The sequence below is a fragment of the Aricia agestis genome, chromosome Z (assembly GCF_905147365.1).
Source record: "Aricia agestis chromosome Z, ilAriAges1.1, whole genome shotgun sequence".
Classification (NCBI taxonomy): Eukaryota; Metazoa; Arthropoda; class Insecta; order Lepidoptera; family Lycaenidae; genus Aricia; species Aricia agestis.
Genome location: NC_056428.1, coordinates 31,535,067 through 31,559,769, shown reverse-complemented (window position 1 = coordinate 31,559,769; position 24,703 = coordinate 31,535,067). Strand labels below are relative to the sequence as shown.

Genomic DNA, 24,703 nt, shown 5'->3' with positions numbered 1-24,703 from the left:
CCCTCCTCTTTAGGCGTGACAAACTTTATAGATGGTCCCCTATGAATAGTTGCATCAAACCTTGAGTTGTTATGTGCGTTATAAATGTATCGATTTTAATGTCAAAACTTAAGACGGCAGTCACTGGACTCACTGGATCTTTTTACAGATTTTTTTTCTTCTCTTAAATCTTGTCTATGGTGCTGTCGACAAGAGCCGTTCGTCTGTAAGTGCTCTAAATGACATTGTCTTAAATAAATGAAAGTAAAATATCATACTGATTCAGTAATCAGTATGATTTTACTTTCATTTATTCCTTCTCAGTAGAAGGAATTTTGATATTTCAAGAAGTTTGCATATAAAAGTTAATTATTATGTATTATATTATTATATTTCAAAATTAAATTTTATGAAATTTTTGGACATAACTTGAATTTTTGGACTTAACATCAATTATTATGGACTTGACTTTTATTTTGGAATGTGTTTTAGAATTCTTTAAAATTGAGTAAAATTAATGAAACCTTATTATTATTACGCAACAATTTCAGCAATGCTGATATTTGGCAATATTATATTATTTGGGTATATCGCTTTTATTTTCTTATTTTTTGCTTTATAATAGACAATAAATAAAATCAATTTAAAAATGGGCCCTTTTTTGAATTTCGTATTATATGAAATCGATATGTATTAAATTATGCAAATGTTTGCACTGATGGTGAATAGCGAAATTAATATTTTAATAATATGTACGTTGAGGTCGTCTACGAATTTGGCTGCAAGTAAAAAATTGAAATTGCTAATGATTTTTGCTCTTACACAATTTAGTTTTGGTTATACAGTGAATAATTTAGTTAAATAATCGGCCAAGTGCGAGTTGGACTCGAGCTCGAAGGGTTCCGTAGCATTATAGAGCAAAAATTGTGTTTTCTGTATGGGAGTTTATTTGTATCAATTATTATATTGTACTACTTTTTTAGGTTCTGAATAATCAAAACAGTCTCAAACAGGTATTTTATAAAATATATAAAGTCAATGAATCTGGTTATATTATGAAGATTTTCCTCGAAACGGAATAATCCCATTTTGTATGAATGATCAACTTGCATATTTACATAAACACAGTTTTTGCTCTATAACGGCACGGAACCCTTCGTGCGCGATTCAGAGTGTCTTAACACACTAGGCCGAAAATACGCGGCTGAAGTTCGGCATGATTACGTCAAACGCGACGTAATTTCGGCATGGTGTGTCATGGGTAATTTAAAATACATTGCAGGCGTGATCTTGACAAACTTCGGCCGCGTATCTTCGGCGTGACGTGTTTAGACAGTCGCACTTGGCCGATTTCTTAATTATAGTAACTCAATAATATGCATAACCATTGTCGTATCTTACCTCATATTGGTATTGGTGCTGAAGAACTCTGGTGCCACAGCAAAGTTGTTGTTCTGACGGATGAGACGTTCTATACCGTAGCTCTTCCGTAGAAACTGCTCCATCTTCTGCGAGGGACCATCGATGGCTAGATCCTTTGCCGCAGCATTGTTGTCCTGGAAAATAAAGGATAGTTTATTAATAGGGTAATCAAAAACTATTAGCAAATCTTAATATATTAAATATATATAAAAAAAGCTGTCTCGGCAAAGGTTGTTTTGCCATAATATAAAGTATTTCGCCCATATTATTTTATTGAAGTGACTAATTAAGTATGTCACCATGGCAACGTCCATCGCTATCCCGTCCCACAAACAACGGTCGCCGTCAGTCTCGAGTTGTAATAATTTACTATTATTTATTCAACAAATGCACTTATCGATATAAAAAGTACCGAGTAGCCGATTCTCAGACCTACTGAATATGCATATAAAATTTGGTAAAAATAAGTAAAGCCGTTTCGGAGGACTAACATTGTGACACGAGAATGTTATATATAAGATATAGATTGTTATGTGTGATTAGCGGTAGATGCTTCCTTTCATACCCGAAATAACTTATTGTGGCATAACAGCGTTTGGTAGCTAAATACAGAAAGATAATATACAGAAAGATATTATAAGAATATATAAGATTTTCGTGTCACAGAAATTATTTATAATTAGAAATAATTTATAATATGGCAAAACAACGTTTGCCGGGTCAGCTAGTTACTTAAATAAAAATACGTGTACCGTAGTAAAGCTATTTTAGTTAGCAGCTAGTCTACACGCATACGTCTAGTCGCACGCACAACACCGTGCCGACTACTGAAACAACGTCATACGCCTTGAAAGCCGTCTGACGCCGCACCGCTATGCCGGTCGGAGTTGAGAGGTTATTTTCGTTATGAATTTCTTGATTCGGTCGCCGCGCTCACGGTTCGCAATTAAATCTATGCAATAGCTTAAACAGTTTAATAAATGTAATAAGTATTAAATAAATAAAATTATATTTAAAGTACGGTGTGTACGTGTTCCTTGTAGAGAGTTCATTGTGAAAGTAGCACCGCTGAAAGACCAAATTTTTTGTTTCACTTTTGTATAGGGAAACTCGTGACGCTTGGGCCCTTGCCCATACAAAAGTGAAAAAAAAAATCAAAATCCAGAAATTAGTCGGAAAACAAATACCATTTGAGGCATTTGCCTCAAATGATATCGAAAGTAGGTGTATCGATTTTTAAGAGGCATTTCACAAAACGTGCACAAGTACTTACTAGCAAATGACGACTAAGTTAGCACGCCTGAGTGTGGGCGACTGGCCTTGCGTTCAAGGAGTTTTAGTTTCGTAAAGTAGCAACTTTACGATTGTTTGTTTTAATTTTTATATAAGGGCCAGGTCACACTGAAACGAGTCTAATGGGTTGCAACCTGGCGACGCAGAAAGGGCTCCTACACAAAACTGCGAATTCGCATCGCATCGTATTTAATCGCAATTCGCGGTTATATGTGGGAGCCCAAAAGTAGTATGTACGCTTCGAATAATAATTAAATCGGCCAAGTGCGAGTTAAAATCGCGCAAGAAGAGTTCCGTATCTCAATGGAGCAAAAATAGGCTGAAAATTGTGTTTTTTTGTATGGGAGCCCCCCTTAATTATTAAATTTATTACATTTTATTATTGATTATTAAAGTACAAATATAACTGAGTATTTCGTCTATATTTCAAGTGCCTATGTGTTGGATTTATTGATATCGAGCAAAAAATAGCAAAAAAAATCACGTTTGTTGTAAGGGAGCCCCCGTTAAATATTAATTTAATTTTGTTTTTAGTATTTGTTGTTGTAGCGGCAACAGATATACACAATCTGTGAAAATTTCAGAAATCTAGCTATAGCGGTTCTTGAGTTACAGCCTGGAGACACACAGACATACGGACAGACATACAAGTCTTAGTAATAGGGTCCCGTTTTTACCCTTTGGGTACGGAACCCTAAAAACTAAGGAAAGGTAACTCCGTCAAAAAACATGCTCTACAATACTTGTCAAAAATGTGTACCTTAGTAGGTACACATTTCAATATTTGTGTTGAAGAGTCAATAAGCGGTAAAAAATTAAAATAATATTTATTTAGATACTTATCAGTAAATAAGTTCAACATTATACAAATATCTAACGATATAAAATGTCGGTAAAACTCCAGTCTCCACCACAGTCTTCCACTTAACGCATGCATAGCGTTCGCATTCATCAACGCAGAAGATTTTAATGAGCGATAGGTCGTGCCACCCTAGAAAATATTAAAATTATTACTATGTGAAATTTGAGTCTAGGATTTAGAATTTAGTGTATCTACCTAGTACCTACTCTCCTTCCGTACTCCTGTCTCCTACGGTAGCAACTATTAGGGCGGTTACAAGTTGTAAGTTATTGTAGTTTTAAGCTATTGTATAGCCTTTGTCACTGGCTTTGCGCGCGGCGACCGAACCAAGAAATTCCGTAACGAAAATAAACCTAACGCCCCTCACCCCGACCAGAAAAATTTCATATATTTTGTTATGAACCCCGGAATCCTGAGATTTCTGACGTCGTCTGTTAGGGTCAGTTGGGAGATACGAGACGAAACGGAAATCGGTGATGTGATCATCCAAATTCCAAATTGATATTTTCATTTTGTATCGCTTTTACACATTGCCAAGTAGCGTTTTGTTTCTGTAACAACTTCAATCCATATTAATAATATTATAAATGAAATCTCTCTGTCTGTTACCTCTTCACGTCCAAACCGCTGAACCAATTTTGATTAAATTTGGTGTAGACATACCTTGAGTCCCGGGAAAGGACATAGGGTACTTTTTATTCCGGAAAAACGTACGGTTCCCGCGCGATAGACAAATTGTGGCGCAACGGAATTGTGGACATAATCTTATATATAAAAATGGATTTTCAAATGTGTTAGTCGCGCTAAAACTCGAAAACGGCTGAACGGATTGGGCTGATTTTAGTCTTAAAATAATCGTAGAAGTCCAAGGAAGGTTTTAAAGTGATACGAAGTTCACCGGGACAGCTAGTCTATTTACTAAATTATAACTGACTAGATGACAACTGTAACTCCGTTGCGTTGCGCCAAAATACCTTTATCGCGATAACCATACATTGTTCCGGAATAAAAAGTATATCGGCGTGTAAAGTACAAGTTTGGACGTAAAGAGGTAGCAGACAGACACACTTTCGCATTTATATTATTAGTATACATTAAAATATCATTATTATTTAAGTTAAAACAATCTGAATAAATATTATGTGGCATAGTAGCTTGTACAGAAGCTTCTAACTTAATAATTACAAGGTCATTCGCAGCACATACAGAAATCTCTTTAAGGTTATAGGAATGCAATTTATGCCTAATTATAGTCTGACTAATTTTATAGAAAAGCCAGTCTTATTTATAGCCTAAGCAGGGATCGAAATTGATCAATCCACTTTAAACTACCAACGCGGACTTAAACGTTTCTAAATTAGGAGTTGGCAATGAACTCCTTGAGGAATGAGAAATCTCTCGACTAATAATTAATATTATGAATGCGAAAGTGTTTATTAAATAAAAATAAAAAATAAAATAGTGTATTTTGTAAAATCTGTCTTTTAGAAATCCATACTTAGTATTATTGTGTATTCTAAGGTGTGTCTGTCTGTTACCTCTTCACACCTAAACCGCTGAACCGATTTTGGTGAAATGTGGGATGAAGATACTTTGAGTCCCGGGTAAGGATATAGAATACTTTTCATCCCGGAAAAAATGTAAGAAAGAAAAGGATAATTTTGCTATAAAATATACGTATACTAGTCAGGGTTCCGTAGAACATTTTTTATTACTATTTTTGTGAGTAGCTTCATTTTGATAAGACGAACAACATCTTTATCTGCGAAAAATCTTGAAAGTGGTAGCTAACAGAGATAAAAAGGATTTCATAGTTTGATTTAATGGTCCTAAAATATGGATCGTCCTATTTTTACTTTAATTTTATACTGATCAACAGACATCGGATTATATGGACTATCAAAGTGCCGAAATATGTATGCAAATATGCTGGGAAAACGGCCGAAATATGCACAGACAATGAAGAGTCATTTATTATTAAAATTTCTTAGTGAATAGTATTATTATATGCATTTGCAATTTGCATATTATGCAAATATGCAAATACATATAATCCGATGTCTGCTGATAAAAATATACGCGTCGATTCAAGTTGGACTAGTTCGCGCATGCAAATGTAAAAATCTTTACTTTCTAATTTCTACCATCTCACATTGGTGACGAGTGACGAGTGACGACAACCATCCATATTCCATACAAACATTATAAGTGAAATTGTCTGTCTTTTATTTCTCCCATTGTTTTTAAACTTTTTTTGTCCAATAAAAAATATTTCGCGACCCCTCCTCCATTTCCTTTTTAGGGTTCCGTAGCCAAATGGCAAAAAACGGAACCCTTATAATTTCGTCATGTCTGTCTGTCAAAAACTATAAGAGCTATACTATTAAAACTTGGTAAGTAGGTGTAGTCTGTGAACCACATTAAGACTTTGATTCAAAAATGGAAAAATTATTAAAAAATTTTTGCGAGAGAGACTCTTCCAAAATGGTAAAATGTCTACTATAAAAACTACCAACGAAAATTGGTTTGACCGAGATCTAACAAGTAGTTCTTTTATACGTCATAAATGGTAAACCTTAATTTAACTTTCATAAAATCGACTGAAATATAAAAATAAATCAAACACCTTTTAATTTCATAAAAATAAACCTTATTGCTGCTGCGGAACCCTTCATGGGCGAGTCCAACTCGCACTTGGCCGGTTTTATTTATCATGTATTGATGTTTTTCAATATGTATATCTTTTTTTAACAAAAATATTTTTATTATTTAATAGAGATGTGCCGACTAGTGACCACATGACCAACGAAATCGAATCGAATCGTCGAGAAAAAGTATGTATGTACTCGTTACTACTTGAATAAGTCGCGTTAAGTCCCGATTAAAAAGTTTTAATTACCTCTTAAGCTATTGCATAGCTTTTATCGCAGGCTTTTGGGCGCGGCGACCGATTCAAGAAATTCCGAACGATAAAAACTAACCCTCCAGTCTCCACTCCGACCGGCACAGCGGTACGGCGTAGCCAGACTTCGGCACGGTGTTTGCGACTAGACGTATGTGAATTATATTTACATAAGTTTATAAAATGTAGTTGTCTATTGTGATAAAATGCTATGCAATACATTTATCACGGCAGTCACCACTCCCCGTTTTTTTTTTCAATAAATTTTGCATTATCACTGGCTCCTAACACGTTTGCAGAGTTTCAAATTAATTAGACTACTGGGGATGGGTAAAAATCGTGCTTAAAGATTCCGTTACATACATACAGCCCAAGCTAATAAAAAAGGTGTTAAAAAGGTATTGTACCTGCAACATGTAATCGAACAGGATCTTCCCGAAGCCGTGCCGCTGGCGGTCCTGCTGTATGTAGAAGTCCAACACGCAGAGGGGTTCCACCTCCCTCACCTTGTCTTGCTCGTCGAAGAGGAAGAGATGTTTGCGGCCCACCTTCAACAGACCTATCACTTCGCCTTTGCCTCTGGAATTTAGAAAAAAAACTTACATTTTATACATAAAGTACCATTAAAGTTTATCTTCTAGGAATTCGTTCATTTATATTTTGTAGTGTGCGCTGGTGACCGTAACATGCGAATGCGAGTGAAAGAGGAATAAGGATTTAGGTAGAATACGCTAAGCAGTATTCTTTCAGATTTTCCAGTTGAGACATAATTCTGGCGTCACCAATCTATATCTATACATCTATACATATAAATCAAATTGGAACTGTTTGTAATATTGAAAAAACCGTTTTTTACTATATTCATATGAATCTTTATACGCTACATACACCAAAACAACATTTTTTACAGTTTTTGTCTGTATGTCTGTCTGTCTGTTTGCTCCGGCTAATCTCTGAAACGGCTGGAGCTATTTTGGCGGCACTTTTTTTGGTAGATAGCTGATGTAGTAAGGTGTAAGTGTAACTTATGCTACTTTTTAACCGACTTCCAAAAAGGAGGAGGTTATATTTTACTTTTTTCATATTTGTTAGCGGACTATCCATCCTCGTTGACGCGGACGAAGTCGCGGGCAACAGCTAGTATTTAAATAAAAAAAATATTCTTAAATTTTGTTAATCTCGCTAAGTTAATTTAAGTTACAACTCGAAAACATGTTATAGTTTGTGCGTTTTAAGATGATATGGGTGACAGTTTTCATATTCCTTGCTACGGGTTTATTTTTACAAAAAAACAAAAAAAAAACCGGCCAAGTGCGAGTCGGACTCGCGCACCGAGGGTTCCGACAGCTTAAAGGTATTATAGACCTGAGTATTTGGTATGAATTTCAATTACCTCTACGCGTTTATGAGGAAATGGGTAGTAAGTTTAAAATTATTAAAAAAATATATATTATGTGATGTAACTAAAAATTTATGGTTTTCGTAATTTTTCCTTTATCTATGCTATAAGACGTTGCTTCGTACCAAATTTCAAGATTCTGAGTTCACGGGAAGCACCCTGTAGGTTTTGATTCCCTTGCAAGTGTCGAAAATTTGCGGCATAAACGGCTGTATCTTTTGATTGCGTTGGCTTAGAAGTTTGATTTTTTCACAGCTTCAAGGGACAGTAGACCTGAGCAATTGATATAAATTTCAGCTTCATACCTCCACGCGTTCCTGAGAAAAAGGGTCTTGACAGACGGACAGACGGACAACAAAGTGATCCTATAAGGGTTCCGTTTTTTCCTTTTGAGGTACGGAACCCTAAAAAACAAAATATAATAAATTATATTCCATCTACAAAAACAAATGTTTCCTATAATTGTAAATGAATAAAAACTAAAAGTTGCTAAATGCTAACTTATTAATATAAAATTATAAATATTAACTGTGAAAAATTATTGTTACGAAAACATTTGAAAAATTTCAGATGCATGAAACGGAACTTATGTCAATAGAGACTGACTCTGTTGAATCGAAATCAAATCGATAAAAGAGGGCGGCCATCTTAAATCGCCGGCACCACTGAAATGTTAGTACGAAATCGATAATTTAATTTCGATTGCAATTCCTTTACGAAGTCATTCGATATTTTTAAATTAAGTATCGATTAATTTTTGTTAGGTAACTTCCCTACTATTGTCAATTATAATGTGTCACGCATATCATCATAAAACGCACAAACTATAGTTATGCAATATTGGTTTTAGGACCTAAATGAAAAATGCGATTTAGGAAATGTATATTATGTACTACACATAATAATGTATCGGTCGAGCCAGTAGTAATATTCAGCTATGATAAAAAAAGCAGTTACGATATAACAAAAAAAACGTTATACTTTACGTTTCTAGAGTGTATTTAGTGACATGCCTCGTGGTTCGGAATGTGTAGAGAAACTATCACAACAGCATTCAAAGTCAAATTCAAGTCAAAGTCAAAGTCAAAATTTTTTAATCAGAATAAGTTTTTTCAAACATTTTCCGAACGTTGTTGCTACCGGTTCGGGAACTAACCCGGCGAGAAGAACCCGCGCGGCGTATTAAACTCGCATTAACAGGATAACATACTTAGGACACCAAAAACGATCCACTTTCCACACATCCTTGAGGACGACCTAAATCTAGGTTAATCGTGGAGATATCGTATATTAAAACTGAAATATAATATAGGATTTGGGTATCAAGTGTCCTAATGCTATTAACTTATTAGGAACACAGAATATAATGATTCGCGGTTTTATCGACTGAACAATTTTTTACTGAAATATTTCTACTTTCACATCGAAAAATACAGTCCTTTTTAAGTATTCGTAGTCTGTGAAAATAATTAGTATATTAAGAACAAAGTAAAATTAATAACCTCTCTCCAAATGGGGTTACTTCGCTAGCGTATGTAACACTGATACAAGTCTGATATAACTTCCCCTATAACCTTGTTTCGCCAGGGTTAAAGGTAGTAGGGGAGCCCAAGAAAGGATTTCGCGATATGATCGAGCGTGTCAGATTAAGTTTGTATAGGCTTCCCACGTGTCTCTAGTTGTCATGGTATAATAAATCAGATTTCTAAGTTGGTGGGTTAGGAAATACCCCAAAGAAGCTTACACAGACATCACTGATGATTTAAAGGTGCGTTAAGCATATAATAGGAACTTTACAAATTTCAAAAATAAAAGTTTCATATTTTCATAAGTAAACTTCCCAGATATTTTATATCGCACAGTCGCAGTCGACAAAATAAATAAAATACCTATGTAAGCAATTTTTTAATGTATTTTCTTTTTCATAACTTTAAGATTGCTGTTGCTCCTTAACCCACGGGTAAAATAAAAAAAAAACGCTTATATAATTTTTTTCTCCGTTTAACCTAATCTACAAAACCTACTAGGTCTCCACCGCGCTCGAGTATCTACAAAAATAGCAGTCTGGGCTCCCCTACTAAGGCAGTGGCTGACACGAGTGTCGTAAAGGTACCAATCACTATTAGACGCACACCTTTTACTATAATTGACCGTTTTGTATGGAGGCTAATTTTAGCACAGGTATCTTTAACGGTTTCATTACGGTAATGTATTCTTATTTCTTACGTAATAATGGCCAAGTAAATACAGAGTGTAACAAAACAAAGTGATAATACTTTAGGGTTTGTTTGAGTCCCATGTATAGAGTTCAGTGTAAAAGTAGCAGCGCTGAAAGACCATTTTTTATTATTATTTTGTACTAGCTGTTGCCCGCGACTTCGTCCGCGTGGACTTCAGTTTATAAAGCGCGATGTCAACAAAATTGGTGTCAAAAGCTTTTATAAAAAACCCTGGTACTCCTTAAATCAATACAGCTGTGCAGTGTGCCATAATATTTCATTTTTTTAAATTAAACTTTATTTTTGTGCCAAATTTTAAAGCTTATTTAGCCCCCCAATTACACAACTTTACCCATAAACTATTTATCATTGATAGGTTTAAGGTTACGACTTACGTCACTGCACAGATAAAGTACTGAGTTTTTTAATACCGTAGAATAGATATAACAATCGAAAAAAATCGAAACATAAATGTAAGATGATACCACTTCTTATAGAAAGACTTTTGAGTAAGCGTCAGCGCGATATAGAAGACGCACGGCGCCATCTATTATGAATTTTTGGACTACTAAACTAACTTAATTTGAACAAATTTACGCATTTTTCCAGTAAAAAAGTAGCCTATGTCCTTTCTCAGGCTTTAGACTGTATACAAAATTTCATTACAATCGGTTCGGTAGTTTTGGCGTTTGGCGTGAAAGCGAGACTGACAGACAGACAGAGATACTTTCGCATTTATAATATTAGTATAGATTATGTGCACACTGCACAGCTGTTTTTGGGTATTTTGATTAATTAAGGGCCGCGCTACACCGGAATGGCAGCGGCGTAGCGAGCACTTTCAGCGCTGCCATTCCGGTGTAGCCGGGTTACTTACCAGGGTTTTAAAAAGTTTTTAAATTTGACACAAATTTTGTTGACACCGCGCGCTATAAACTAAAGTCCACGCGGACGAAGTCGCGGGCAACAGCTAGTAATATTATATACCTATTACTGACTTTAAGTTAAAATAATTCCTAAGTATAAAGTGATATTTTAGTCCATAATTGTTGTCAAGGTATGTCGCTAATGTAGATGTTTGATTTTACATAACATTATAGTTTATGGGTCAATTTCAGCGCACCGAATCGAGACAATCAGTGACATGGCGATACAAAATGCAAAAGACTGTTGGCGGTCCCCCGACACACCGTGACAACAATTATGGACTAAAATATCACTTTACACTTAGGAATTATTTAAACTTAAAGTCAGTAAAATATAATATTATTTCATTACTTTTTAAAGTTGTTTGGCGGGGGTTTTTTATATACAGTGTGTTAGTGTAAACACCGTTATCTTTGAAATCATCAAATGAGCCCGTCAAAATGAACAACTTTTTCTATGAGTACAATGCTGGGAACTCAAAAAAATAATACCATCTTCATACCCGGATGCCCGGATCGGCAATTTGTATGGGTATGACTACGAATAATAAAAACTAAGGAATCGTAACTCCCATACTATTACCGTTTGAAATTTGGTTCCTTTTGATCTGTCATGTAACGTCAGCCTAGTACCGCTCAAGGTCACCTAAATATTTCAAATGTATTGAAATGTGTACCTAAGGTACACATTTTTGACAAGTATTGTAGAACATGTTTTTTAACGGAGTTAATATTCCTTAATTTTTATTATTCGTAGGGGTATGAAGACGGATTTTTTTGAGTTCCCAGAATTGCATTGTTCTCATAGAAAAAGTTGTTCATTCTGACGGGCTCGTTTGATGGTTTCAAGGATACCGGTGTTTACACTAACATCTTGTAGGTATATTATGTACCAATTTAGATGTTGATTACGACTTCTTGGCGTCTAAGTTCGTCACGGGAAACCGGACGTTTTGCCAGACATAACTCTCCTGTTATGTACTTTTTTGGGACTCAATCTTCAAACAATTTCATTTAAGGCCATCCCTCTATTTTTTTTTACTTAACTTAGTTCAAAATTGACATAAAAAGATTCAAACGGGGAATATCTGTGTATGTAAGCAAATGAAATTGTCTATCAATTGTCGTGTGTTTCAAATAAAATAAATTTGTAAATCACTGACCTCTACTATACAAGTACGCTGTATAATGGATGTCAGTGTTGTAAATACATACTAGGGAGATGCTGAAAATACGCTTGATTTTTAATAAATTGGTATTACTTTATTGCTGATATCATGAGTGATGACTGATGAGTATAATGAACAATTTTTTTAAATGTTAATGAGGCTCTAAATATACGGTAAACTACGCCGTAGCTGCTTTAAGCGTAAACTGAGAATAAGTAGCAGCAGACAGACACACTTTCGCACTTTTAAATTAGTATGGATTTATTTTAGAGATTATATTATAAATCTGTCTATTATAAGAAATTACTATTCTAGTATCATAAACAATGATACTTACACGGGTAGTTTAATTCATTTTGAATATTCATAAGCTCGTTATAAAAATAACAACCAAAATTATAATTATTATCTAGACAAATTAGCAATTTCGCATAGCAAACGCTTAGATAATAAAAGCTCACGTTCATTTCGAATAAAAATATCATAAAATACTTACTACAAAATATGAAATTTCGAATAATATTCATATACAAACAACAAACAGTATAAAACGACAGAGGATATAAATAATATTTAATTAAACTAGATTTTCTCGACGATTCCTTTGCACAAAGCAAAGGTATTATTCTAATATTTATTATAATAGAAAATCGGTCTGGTAGTTTCGGAAGTCGGAACCTAATTCATTTTTTAATGAAAAAAAAATTAAATAAGGGGGCAAACGGGTCACCTGATGGAAAGCAACTGCCGTCGCCCATGGACACTCGTAACATCAGAAGAGCTGCAGGTGCGTTGGCCTTTTAAGAGGGAATAGGGTAATAGTTTGGTAGAAGGGAATAGGGGAGGGTAGGGAAGGGAATGGGGTAGGGGATTGGGCCTCCGGTAAACTCACTCTTTTTAAAAATTTAATAAGTGCCAGATCACACAGTAACGAGACAAAACACAACGAGGTGATGCAATTTAATTGCTAATTGAACTTTCAGGGAGTTAACATTGCGCTACACAGGTACATGTATGCGACTGATGTCTGAAGAAAAATGCACCTTTTTGTGTAGAATAGTAAATTAATAAAATACATTGTCTTTACATTTCGTTTCGTCGCGGTGTGTCTGACCTTTTCTGACAATAGTATTAAGCATGAATTTCGCCAGCAAGTAACATAATACATAAAATACAATCGCCATCAAAGCGTCACAGTGGTTGGTTTGGGTGTAAAAAACCACAGTGCGTCACAGCCGAGGGAGCATCTAGAATGCATCGTCAGACCAATTCGCTACATATTATATCTGATTGAAGTAACCGTTATTAGTACCTTTGGGCTACTACGTTGGCACAGACTACAGCTAAACACATACATTTTGTACTAGATAGCACGATGAACTTGGTATCACATAAACACTGGATTTCCACGAATATTTCAAGACTAAAAAAAAGTTCTCAAGTTTTAACTTTTAACGAGATTAACAAAATGTAAAATTCATTTTATTTATAATATTAATTTTTATGTGCTGTCTTAAGACAAGCCTAACTTAACGCAAAGCACGTGTTTTGTTTATAAATAACCTAAATAGAAGAACGTAGCTTATTTAATTTAGTCAACAACAACAGAAAGGCACTATACTTAGCTCCCTATAATAATCAACGAGACATCTGACAGGAATAAAAGCCTTCGCCGTGGCTACCGCCTAAAATAGGTAATGCAATACCATACACATTACACAACAATATTGTTTATGAGGCTATGACGTAAGCATTGTTTATGGGACGTGGACGAGACATGAAATATATCACAATTATTAATAAGATGAGATAAACGTTTTCAGAGTTCCGTAGTCAACAAGGAACCCTTATTTAATTCTAAAATATCAAACAGACAGAAAATGTGTAAACTTTATCTAGAAGCTATCAATAAGTTTGAGAGCAGGTTACACTTTAAACAACAGTTCCCAATAATTGAAATCATATTATGTGTCACTATTAGACCGGGAGATGGTGACACAAAATTCTTCGTAATTTGTACCAGTATGGCGGGTCTTCAGGAATCAGGAGTCTAATTACGTAAAGGCAAAAAGGAAAATTATGGTCATAGCGCTCGCACTGGCGCGGGCGGCCCAAACGCGTGGGCGTTAATCGAACGCGTCGGATAAATAACGAGTGTCGAACGATTTTTTCCACAAAAATGCTTGCATTTTCAGATAGTCGTAAAAAAGAAGTAGGCGGTAGCGTAATGCCATACGTCTTGTCGGGTGTGGCTTACAGCCCGCCATACCGACGCGAATACATTAATTTAAATAAAACAATTGAACCATTTGTACCAGGCTAATTTTTGCATAGCTAATCATCGTCGAGTAGCCATTCACGAAAATCACCTTGCCATACATTCCCGACAGTTCCCAATGGCCGCCATACCACTGCAAAGGAATTATGTTTTTTTTTCGCCAAACAATTTGTAGTATTGCATTTGAATTTTTAACCGACTTCCAAAAAGGAGGAGGTTATATGTTCGGCTGTGGATAAGGAGGGTTCGGGGGGCGCAGCGCCCCGCCAAAACAAAAACAAACACAATCCATAAAGTCCAAGAGTAGGTTAGGTTAGGTTAGAACTTGGACCACAACACAGAGGGAGCCGAGCGAGCGCAGCGAGCGTGCTGCGGCAGCAGCCGGCGACCGTCTTACTTTCGCTTTATAACGGTACGGAACCCTCCATGGGCGAGTTCGACTCGCACTTGGCCGATTTTATTATATTTTACCACCTCATTGTTTAAAAAGCTGCTTAGAATAAGATTTCTTACTGTTAAATTCCGATTCGTAACTGCCCACTGCACGTAACCGCTCATTCATTAATTTTTACCGCTCATTTAATTATTTTACTGTTTAATAATGTTTTCAATGATCCATTTCATTATTTTTTACAACTCATATTTGTTTACTTTACTGTTTAATTTTAACTGCTAAACTAGTTATTAGACGTGCCATTTATAATTTTTAACTTACCAAAACTGCAATTTACAACTGACCCTTTAAATAAGTGTCTTATAATATTCATATTTAATACAATAAATAAGTACATCTTCTTATCTTCATAAATTATTTAAAATTTTCGTATCACAATGCTAGTTACCTTACTCCTCCGAAAAGGTTTTACTGATTATACTCCTATTAATCCTTCGATCGTGGATTCTTGGAAATCTATTGTTATTCTATTGTGTCTCGCTCACCGGAGAGCTTGTAATAAGATACGTATAATAATATACAGGTGTATTAATTATTCTACGTATAGTACGCGATAGTTTACTAGGTAACTAAAAAGAGTGAAATTATTATTTTTAACAAAAAATTAAAACCGACTTTCAAGGTAAAAACAATAATAACATCCTTATATATATTAACTAAAAAGTATTAAATAATTTTTCCTATCTAATAGTGCCTTTTTCCGAATTCGGCTAAAACTCAACTAGGTATTTCTGTACTCAATCTTCATCATTTTGAAGTCGGTGCCAGTTACAAAAGTTTCAAATATTCTGGCAGACTGAAGATTCAGCTATATCTGGTACTCTGTCTACTCTGCTTCTAGTAGGGCGAAAAGTGCTGTCATACTTGAAATACTCATTTATTTGACACGTTTTGAAAATACGACTATAAAATACGTAAAATCATTTTCGGCATCTTGCTGTTCTATAGATATACATAGATTGTTTTCTATGAGAGGCCGCCCCGGCCTCTCATAGAAAACAAGCGATCTAAAACATATCCATAACTATTTTAAAGTTAATATACCTAGCGGAATAGAGAAACAAAGGCCTGAGCAAACTATCAGACTAAGAGAAACTTTTTGTATTTCTATTATTGAGCGCAAAGAAAGTATTGTACTTATAATAAACTGATAATAATCTGTGGCATTCTGTTGATAAAATTCTTTCCATCGCGACCTTAATGTTACAAAGCTGTAGCCCTGAACGTTCGACAAAAGAGCTTATAGTAGACGTCGATTCCGTCTAATACTTATTTACCCAATCGAAATTACTTTATTGCCCCAAAACGAGCAGCTAACAGGCTGCCGAAATTCGAAGCGTAACATGCAATCTTTCTTAATTATCCGCATTGCGGATAACACCTTGGAGTAAAACTTAATTCAATTATAAAATTACCGCAAGTCGGAACTCAGTTGCGCCGAAATTCTTCAATCGGGAACATTACATTTTGCCGCAATGAATGAAATCTATCCTATGTAATTAATTATTAATTTCCCTTATCTCAAAGTATAACACCTCTTCACGCCCAAACCGCTGAACCGATTTTGTTGAAAGGTATGGAAATATTTTTAGTCCCGAGAAAGGACATAAACGATGTTGGCGCAACGGAGTTGCAGGCGTCATCTAGCTTATGACATAAGTAAGAACACTGAATAGGCCGAGCCCAACTTTCCGATCACTCGGCAAAACTATAGGGGGTTGAGCGCAGCTATAATATTATGATAATAAATAATACTTAATAATAATAATACCATAACAATATTATATTATCTTTCTCTGTTTCAAATCTACTGATCTAATTGCTGATCTACCAATAGCGTGACCCAGTGCGTGTTTCTCGTACACCGGCGACCTAATGAGGATTGATGAAATTCTATTTGCCACCAGGGTGCCGCGATGTACCTTCGGTCTATCGTGTCAATTTTTTTTTAATGAAATAAGGGGGCAAACGAGCAAACGGGTCACCTGATGGAAATCAACTTCCGTCGCCCATGGACACTCGCAGCGTCAGAAGAGCTGCAGGTGCGTTGCCGGCCTTTTAAGGGGGAATAGGGTAATAGGGGAGGGGAGGGAAGGGAATAGGGTAGGGGATTGGGCCTCCGGTTAACTAACTCAGCGAAACACAGTGCAAGCCGGTTTTCTGGGAGAACGTGGTATTTCTCCGGTCGAGCCGGCCCATTCGTGCCGAAGCATGGCTCTCCCACGTGTATCAAATTGCTGTCAACTGCGCGACATGACTGTCATGTGTCACGATAATATGTCTATTAGGCACGATAGATCTGACGGCTACATCACACCACCTGGTGGCAAAAAAAATTAAGTAACCCTCATTTGAAAACTATTTATATATTTTTTGCTGAACGTCGTTAAGTTATGCGCGGCCTTTGTCTGGAACCAACAAGTTTACACCTATCTACGTTAAAGCGCCATTTGCATTTAGCGTCGGATATTGATTGTACACTAAGATGTTTGGGGTTGATATACACGCCCACAGTTGCAAACAACACGAAGTTGCCTTAATTTCGTTGTTTCACAATCACGATAGCGACTACCTCTTAGGGCTCCCACACAAAACTGTGAATTCGTGCGAATTCGCATCGCAATGTCATTTTTAATATGAGTTTTGTCGCAGATATTTGCGATGCGATGCGAATTCCCAGTTTTGCGTGGAAGCCCTTACTTTTGTACCTCATTGTTTTGGTATTGTTTGATGTGTCATACTTTTCAACTAGGTACATTCGTTTATTGTGTACACTCAACACTGTAAATTAAGCCCTACGAATAATATAAGCTATTAGCCTAAAATAGACGACCTCTGTGGGTGGGCTGTCGATAGCTCAAGCCGGGGGTCGCGGGTTCGAATCCCGCCGACGGAACAAAAAGTTTTCAAAGTTCCTGGGTCATGGATGTGTATTAAAATATATGTGTATTATATATAATAAAAATCTTAAATATATGTATTAGTATAAGGCCCACTTGCGCCAAAACTTTAGAGTCAAATAAATAACCCGGGGCTTAATAACTCGGTGTTAACGTTTTTAATTTTTAACTCATACTACATATGAACCACCAGAAGCACCAGAAGAATTTATCCCAGTGTCAACTAACCCGGGCTTATGTCATGTTCATTCATTCTTTTTACATCCAGCCAAATATGATAGAGCGAATGGTGAATAATTTAAGTGTACTGCTCTCTCTCGCTCCACAGTACTTTAAATAAGGTGGTAGCGTGGGAATCTTCTAATGAAAAGCGGACTGTATCTGACGTGTATATTTTGATATTTCTATATAAGTTAATAAGCAATTGGTAACGACTAGCTGTCGAGTCGGCCCGATGAAGAGTGGTAGCTGCGCCCGCGCAGCGTGAGATGAAAGGGGTCCGCGAGCCGCGCCCCGCGCGCCCCGCCAGGGCCCGCTAAGGCCGCGAACACAGTCGCGCTGTTGTTTGCGCTAAGGGCGCGAACATAAGGCTATCTCCTTTTGTCAGATTTGAAATGACACGTGGTTCTATGTCGCATTGTGTTGTGAATTGTGATATTTTGTGCAAATAAATTAAGCGGAAAATTATAAAAATTGGGAAGAAACACTTGTGTCCAATGTTTATCTAGTCTACCTATTTATAAAGGAGTTCACTAAAGACGCACTAATCCAATGATATTATTATTAAACTTTGGTAGGGAATTACTTTTTATGCACATTTAATTTTGTATATTGCAATTATTTTCAATTTTATTTAATAAAACGAGAACAGTTTCTTTTTCTAGGCGAAATCTTCGATGGAAATCTTTGTCTCTTTGTGAGTAAATACGGGACCCTAAACAGATCGGTCCGTTCTACAATCCTTCTGTAATACGAGTCCGAACTAATGTATTCGATAATTTCTTCATCATCATCAGATAACAACCACTGATCATTTATAATGGTTAAACACAAAATAAAATTGGTACCTATTACTGAACACAACAAAGTACATAAGTCATAACCGAAAAATCTCAGTTTTGATATTACTAACCCAGAGTTAGCTGATTTAACCCTCCGACATCGGTGAATTAAAAATTTAAAAAATTAACTCGAGGTTAACTCCTAACTCTTGGTGGTGCAAGACATGATGTGAATTTAAATTCGAAGTATAATTTAACTAAGAGTTAAGCGTGTTAACCCAGTCTGGCGCAGGTGGGCCTAAAAGTATTAAATATATTTCCGTTATCTGGTACCCGTAACACAAGTCCTTCAGGTACTTAGCACGGGGCCAGACTGACGTGGTGTGAAACGTCCATAGATATTATTATTATTATACTACAAACATTCAAGGCATATAGATTCAAATCCAGCAACATCCATTTTTTCACTACAGCATTATTTTTAATTTACCTAGGCACATATTACATTTACACATTTACACTAGTCATTAAGACTCAGCAAAAACAGCAACCCTGGTGTTAAAGGGATGTTTCTTTTTGGCATCTATATGACTTGTTTATATACTTAATGAATTTACTCACCCATTTGCCGAGGGATCTTTCATTAAGTACAGGATATGGGTTGGTGTGTTCCTCAGCTTGTCTGCTGTGGTGATAACTTTACTCAACCCTTGAGCAGCTGTAGACTGTTCACCGAGAGCATCTATCACTTTTGACAGACTCTCTTGCATAACCCTGTAAGAAATTTTTTATTTAAAGCAAAGTTGTGTTGGATACACTATGCATTACTCATTTAAACATAATTAGCAGATTTGGGTAGATTTATATTATTTTCTCATGACACTTAGTTGTAATAAGTACATTAATCTAAATAATATTATATTTATTTGGGCACACAGAAACACTAATTCTAAACGTCAACTTTTTTTTAAGTAGATTATTTTTGGTGTCTATAAAATAATAAGAACGAGATTAAAATTTTTATAAATATTACAAAATAAGTTTTCTTTTTAAGTAATTTTCAACACTAAATAATACACATCTCATTATTTAAAAAACATCATTTCAATGTATCACGTCATATTCTTCTTGCAATCCATAATAAATAATAAATAAAAAACTCTTTATTCAAACAAACAAAACAGAACAATTTACACATGTTACAAAAACAGAAATAGTTTGAATTGGCGGCCTTACTGCTGGAAGCAGTCTCTACCAGGCAACCATAAAATATAACTAAAAATATTTAAAATAAAAATAAGATAAGATACTATTAGTATATAAATAAATAAATATAATACACAAATAAATATAATAGATACTTTATACCGAATAAAATAAATACATACAAGTAATATAATAATATGAATCGAAGAAGACGATAAATCGTAAGGGTTTAAGAGTTTGCAGCTAAATCTAAGTAATATTGTTTGAGTCTTTTTTTAAAAGTATCAATATATCCATACTAATATTATAAATGCGAAATCTCATCTCATGGATCCCATCATCAGGTCACCACTTTTATGAACATGGTACCAAATTCGAGTCAAACCCTATACAACACAAAAATAATTTTGTAAATCGGACCACAAACGGCTGAGTAGGTAATCGTTGAACATACATAAAAAAAAAGATACATACAGCCGAACATATTACCTCCTCCTTTTTGGAAGTTGGTCAAAAACTAAAGTCCACGCGGATGAAGTCGCGGGCAACAGCTAGTCATATAATACGGCACTCAGAGACAAACATTAATAAAATTTAATTAAATGATATTTTTGACATAAGCCCCATATTACTCCATACATTATTTGAGGAGCTGGCAAACAAAACCGGATTAGTCCGCGAGAAAAAAAATTACATAGTGGTTAAAAAACTAGTATCATTCTACTACTTCTACTAGAACTAATCCCATTTTGTTTGAAAATGTACTTATTAAAGCCTTTTTAACCAGTTTTGATTGAAATAATAATTAACAGGGATTAACACAGATCGGTCAAGAGAAGACAATTAAAAATGTGGACTCTGGTGTGGTTTTGTTTTGTTGTCCGGTTTTGTTCAGCAACTCCACATATGTTGTCAAAACTATTCATTAAATTAAAGTTTAATCATGATTAAATGTCTTTAGTGCAGCGGATAGTACAGAAGCAAGTAAACAAGAGTCAACTGTACTTTGCAAATTTCTTATTAATCTTTTTCTTCTTTATTAATGGCTCCTTTGTGAGTCACCAGTATTCTTATTAATCCCTCGATTGCGGATTCGTGGTAATCTATTGTTTACGTTGTTGAATTTGACCACTTGGGAGTTGAAGCATTATTACATAAAACAGTTGTCCTTTTAATATATTGTTACATATAATATTGATCTCTCGCCAGTCGTGTTGGTCGTCCGTCCCACTGGGTTATGAGAGTAAAGGAATAGAGAGTGCTCTTGTGTACTGCGCACATACTTGGGCACTATAAAATTACTCCTGCATAGCTGGCCTGGTTTCAATGAAACCGGCCACCATCACCGAAACCAGTGTGGGAGCTATTATTATTACATATAATATTATATATATATTAAATTTGACGATCTTAATCAGCTCAGCCAGCTCAAGTGTAGAGCCCTATACCGGAAGCAAACTTTGGTGGTCAAGTCCCTCAGCCATGGGGATATGACTAGGAAGGAAGATATCAAATTTGGCTTTTTACGGTTATGTGATACTTGAAACAAAGATTTCAACAAAAATTGCCCAAAAAACAAAGTTACAAGTTTTGGCATACTTTTATGATATTAGTTTATAATTCATCTATAAGCTGGCTTCTTATAATTTATACTTATGTATATTCTACTCAATTATTTTCCAATTTATTGGAAATAAACAGGCCGCCTTTGTATTATACCCGTTTTAAAAATGTCTTGAAATTTACATAAATTGTTTAATTAAGTAGTAAATAATATTGTGTATTGTGAGCATATAGAACATTCATCTTATCTTATTTAAAATTGTAACTAGGCTTTTTTAAACATATAAAATGATTGGAAATGTTAATAAGCCGAGTCGTCCATGAATTTAATGATTTCATGTTCAAGATAAGTACTGTCGCGATTTAAAAAGTGGTCTTACCTTACGCTTCTCACATCTCCTTGAAATGAGGGTGGGATTAATGTATAATTCAACTTAGTGATTTTATCAGACAAAATGTCATTTACTGGTGCCGTCCACTCCATTTTTGGGAAGATTGGATTAACTTAGAACTACCAAAAAGCACGAAAGCTTTAGAAGACGATGTGAAAGCAGCGACTAGGTCGTATGAAAGATTATAATTACGAATAGTACGAATGGAAGAAGACTCGATTGTATATTTTATCTAAATTTGTATTAAATCGTAATAAAAAGGATTTACACCATTCACTCGTACACAAATTCTGAAGCGAAAAACCCACAGAGAAAAACCTGCGTGAATCACCTTAAACAGGGTTGCCCTGTGTTGCCACACCAAATTTTAGAAAATCAGTAGAAGTCATGCCAAAAATTGGTAGAATTAGGTAGACGTTAGAATCAAAAATTGGTAGATCTACCACCCTCATATCAGTAAATTTTGTAGAATAAAAAATGCGAGTATATCCATAGAGTTTTATTGATGGTGTTTAATTTTATTGGTTGTTGTGACGGCACTCGGCTCTTCGTTCCTTGAAATTGAAATGAACCTCTTCGTATGAAGCAAACACTGACCTCTATTATACAAGTACCTACGCTGCACATAAGATACCCACCTGCTTTTTGTGCCTATTTGAAGCGGAATTAGCGCCCCCAATGCCGGGTACGAGAATTAAATCTGACGTCAATTGAAAATGGCCGGTTATTCGTAATTGGTTGTCATCAGTCATCACTAGTATAAGTTCCAAGTCCTCTCACTACTGCTATCAGCGACAATATGGCGACTTTCAAACGTCATTTTTACGTCAGATTTTGTTCTCTTCCACCGCATTGGGGGCGCTGATTCCGCTTCAAATAGATACAAAAAATAGCTGTCATTTCAAAGGGTATCATAAGTCCAGCGTACTTGTATAATGGAGGTCAGACGTCAGTGGAAGCAAACCTTCCAATGTGTCAGTGCTGGGTCGGTTTCTCTGTCATATCTTTAAATTGTTGACAAAGGAGAACAGTCTCTCAACTAGCTCTCAACATACGCACTGCTATGTGGAAGTGCAAGTAATTGTCTCACAAATCCACAAAGCAGAGGAAACATTGGGGATTGGTCTCCTTTTTTATTGTTGCAACATGTTTACAGAAGACTTCGGACTCAGGAACAGCTGCAGCTAGTGTAGTAGTGGCCTGATTTTTTCTTAAATCATAATTGCTGTCGAAGGAAGTATTTTGCCAAGACGACTCAATGTACCAAAATGCTATCTGAGGAGTCTGTAACGTTTATTATTTGTATGTGAACAATGACATGTTGAAATTTGAAAAATAGGTAGATTTGATACCGAAGTTGGTAGATAGGTAGAAGGGAGGTGAAATAGGTAGATCTACCATAAAGTTGGTAGATGTGACAACACTGGGGTTGCCAGATTGGGAGTTTTTTTCGCAATTCTGGGGAAAATTTTGACTCTAGGCGATAATTTGGGGAAACAGTATCTCAGTATATCTTTGGGGAAATGTTTGCGGAAAATAAATACACTATGGGGATTTTTTGGGGTTAGCACTTCTAAAAAATATAACAAACAAATGAAACCAACGTCCTTTTCATTCGATTAACTTCCTGGTAAATTTGTTGTTTGTTTGTTTTGGTTTGTTTGGTCGAGTGCGTAAAAGGCCTGACAGACGTACGAACTTAAATTACGCGGATTTTAAGTTCGCGAACTTACTCGGCTCGCGTCGGTGACACACGAGAATCGCTCACACTGGATTACCATGCCCCCAGGCTCGCGGCTCTTTGCTGACACACAGGCTATTAAGGCTGGTATAAATATTAAATAGTCAGTACTCAAGATGCATCTCGGTGCCGTGCCGAACCGTGTCTTGAGACCGGGTCGCATCTTAAATACTGACCATTTATACCAGCCTAACTCCTAAAATCGTCGAGCCATAGTCCGCGTACTTACACGCACGTCTGTCACCCCTTTAAAAAAATGTCTCTTTGGTCGAGCGAGCGACCATGTGTTGTGTATCTGTTTAACTGTCGAGTGATTGAAACTACTAAATCGAATAAAAGTAGTTTCAATTTTATATTCGGTTTTTCTTTCTGTAACAAAGCGATTGGGGATTTTTTTTTTAAACGTATCATTTTGGGGAAATATAAAAATCATTTTGGTGGAAATCGTAAAATTGCATCTAGCAACCCTGAGATACCTTTTCTTCGCAATTCTATAATCTATGTTATCAGATCAGATCCAAAGAGAATGTCATATACTACGTAGCAAGAGGTCGGACTTAGAAGAAAAAAAAATTAACATTTTTTTTTTTTTAAATTGAAACTAAAGTTAAAATTTGTAAGTGCAAAACCTTCCACTCTAGACATGCCAAAAATTAAAAAAAAAAAAGAAATGAGCTCAAATAAATGTTTTATTTCAATAAAAAATATTGTACATAGCTAAATAAACACAAAACAATAAAACAGATTTAATCCACAAGGTTTAGGCAACAAATCCGTCCGCTGCTTACGCTCCGATTCCGATCCAGTGGACGCACATCTTTATACATAAACACATAAGTATTATTACTTTGTTTTGTTACACCCTGTACATACGACAGCTGAAATATATCGCGTGGGCTCAGGCCAGCTGTATACCACCTCACTTGATCACAGGATTTTCCCTTAGTGGCCGCACCTCTCATAATCCCATAGACATAATATATACCTAAAGACCAAC

The 24,703-nt window shown here is 35.6% G+C and overlaps 1 protein-coding gene across 1 annotated transcript in view; it reads right to left on the bottom strand.

The window, feature by feature from the left end:
* LOC121738853 (alpha-tubulin N-acetyltransferase 1-like) overlaps nt 1–22,291 on the bottom strand; it is a 28,156-nt gene extending 5,865 nt beyond the window's left edge. Inside the window, exons 1-4 of the mRNA XM_042131114.1 lie at nt 21,954–22,291; nt 19,426–19,578; nt 6,866–7,037; nt 1,381–1,535 (exon numbers count right to left, since the gene is read on the bottom strand). Of these exons, the coding sequence (XP_041987048.1) occupies nt 1,381–1,535; nt 6,866–7,037; nt 19,426–19,578; nt 21,954–22,057 (584 nt within the window). The 5' untranslated portion in view covers nt 22,058–22,291. The remainder of the gene's footprint in view (nt 1–1,380; nt 1,536–6,865; nt 7,038–19,425; nt 19,579–21,953) is intronic.
* Nucleotides 22,292–24,703: the final 2,412 nt, after the last annotated feature.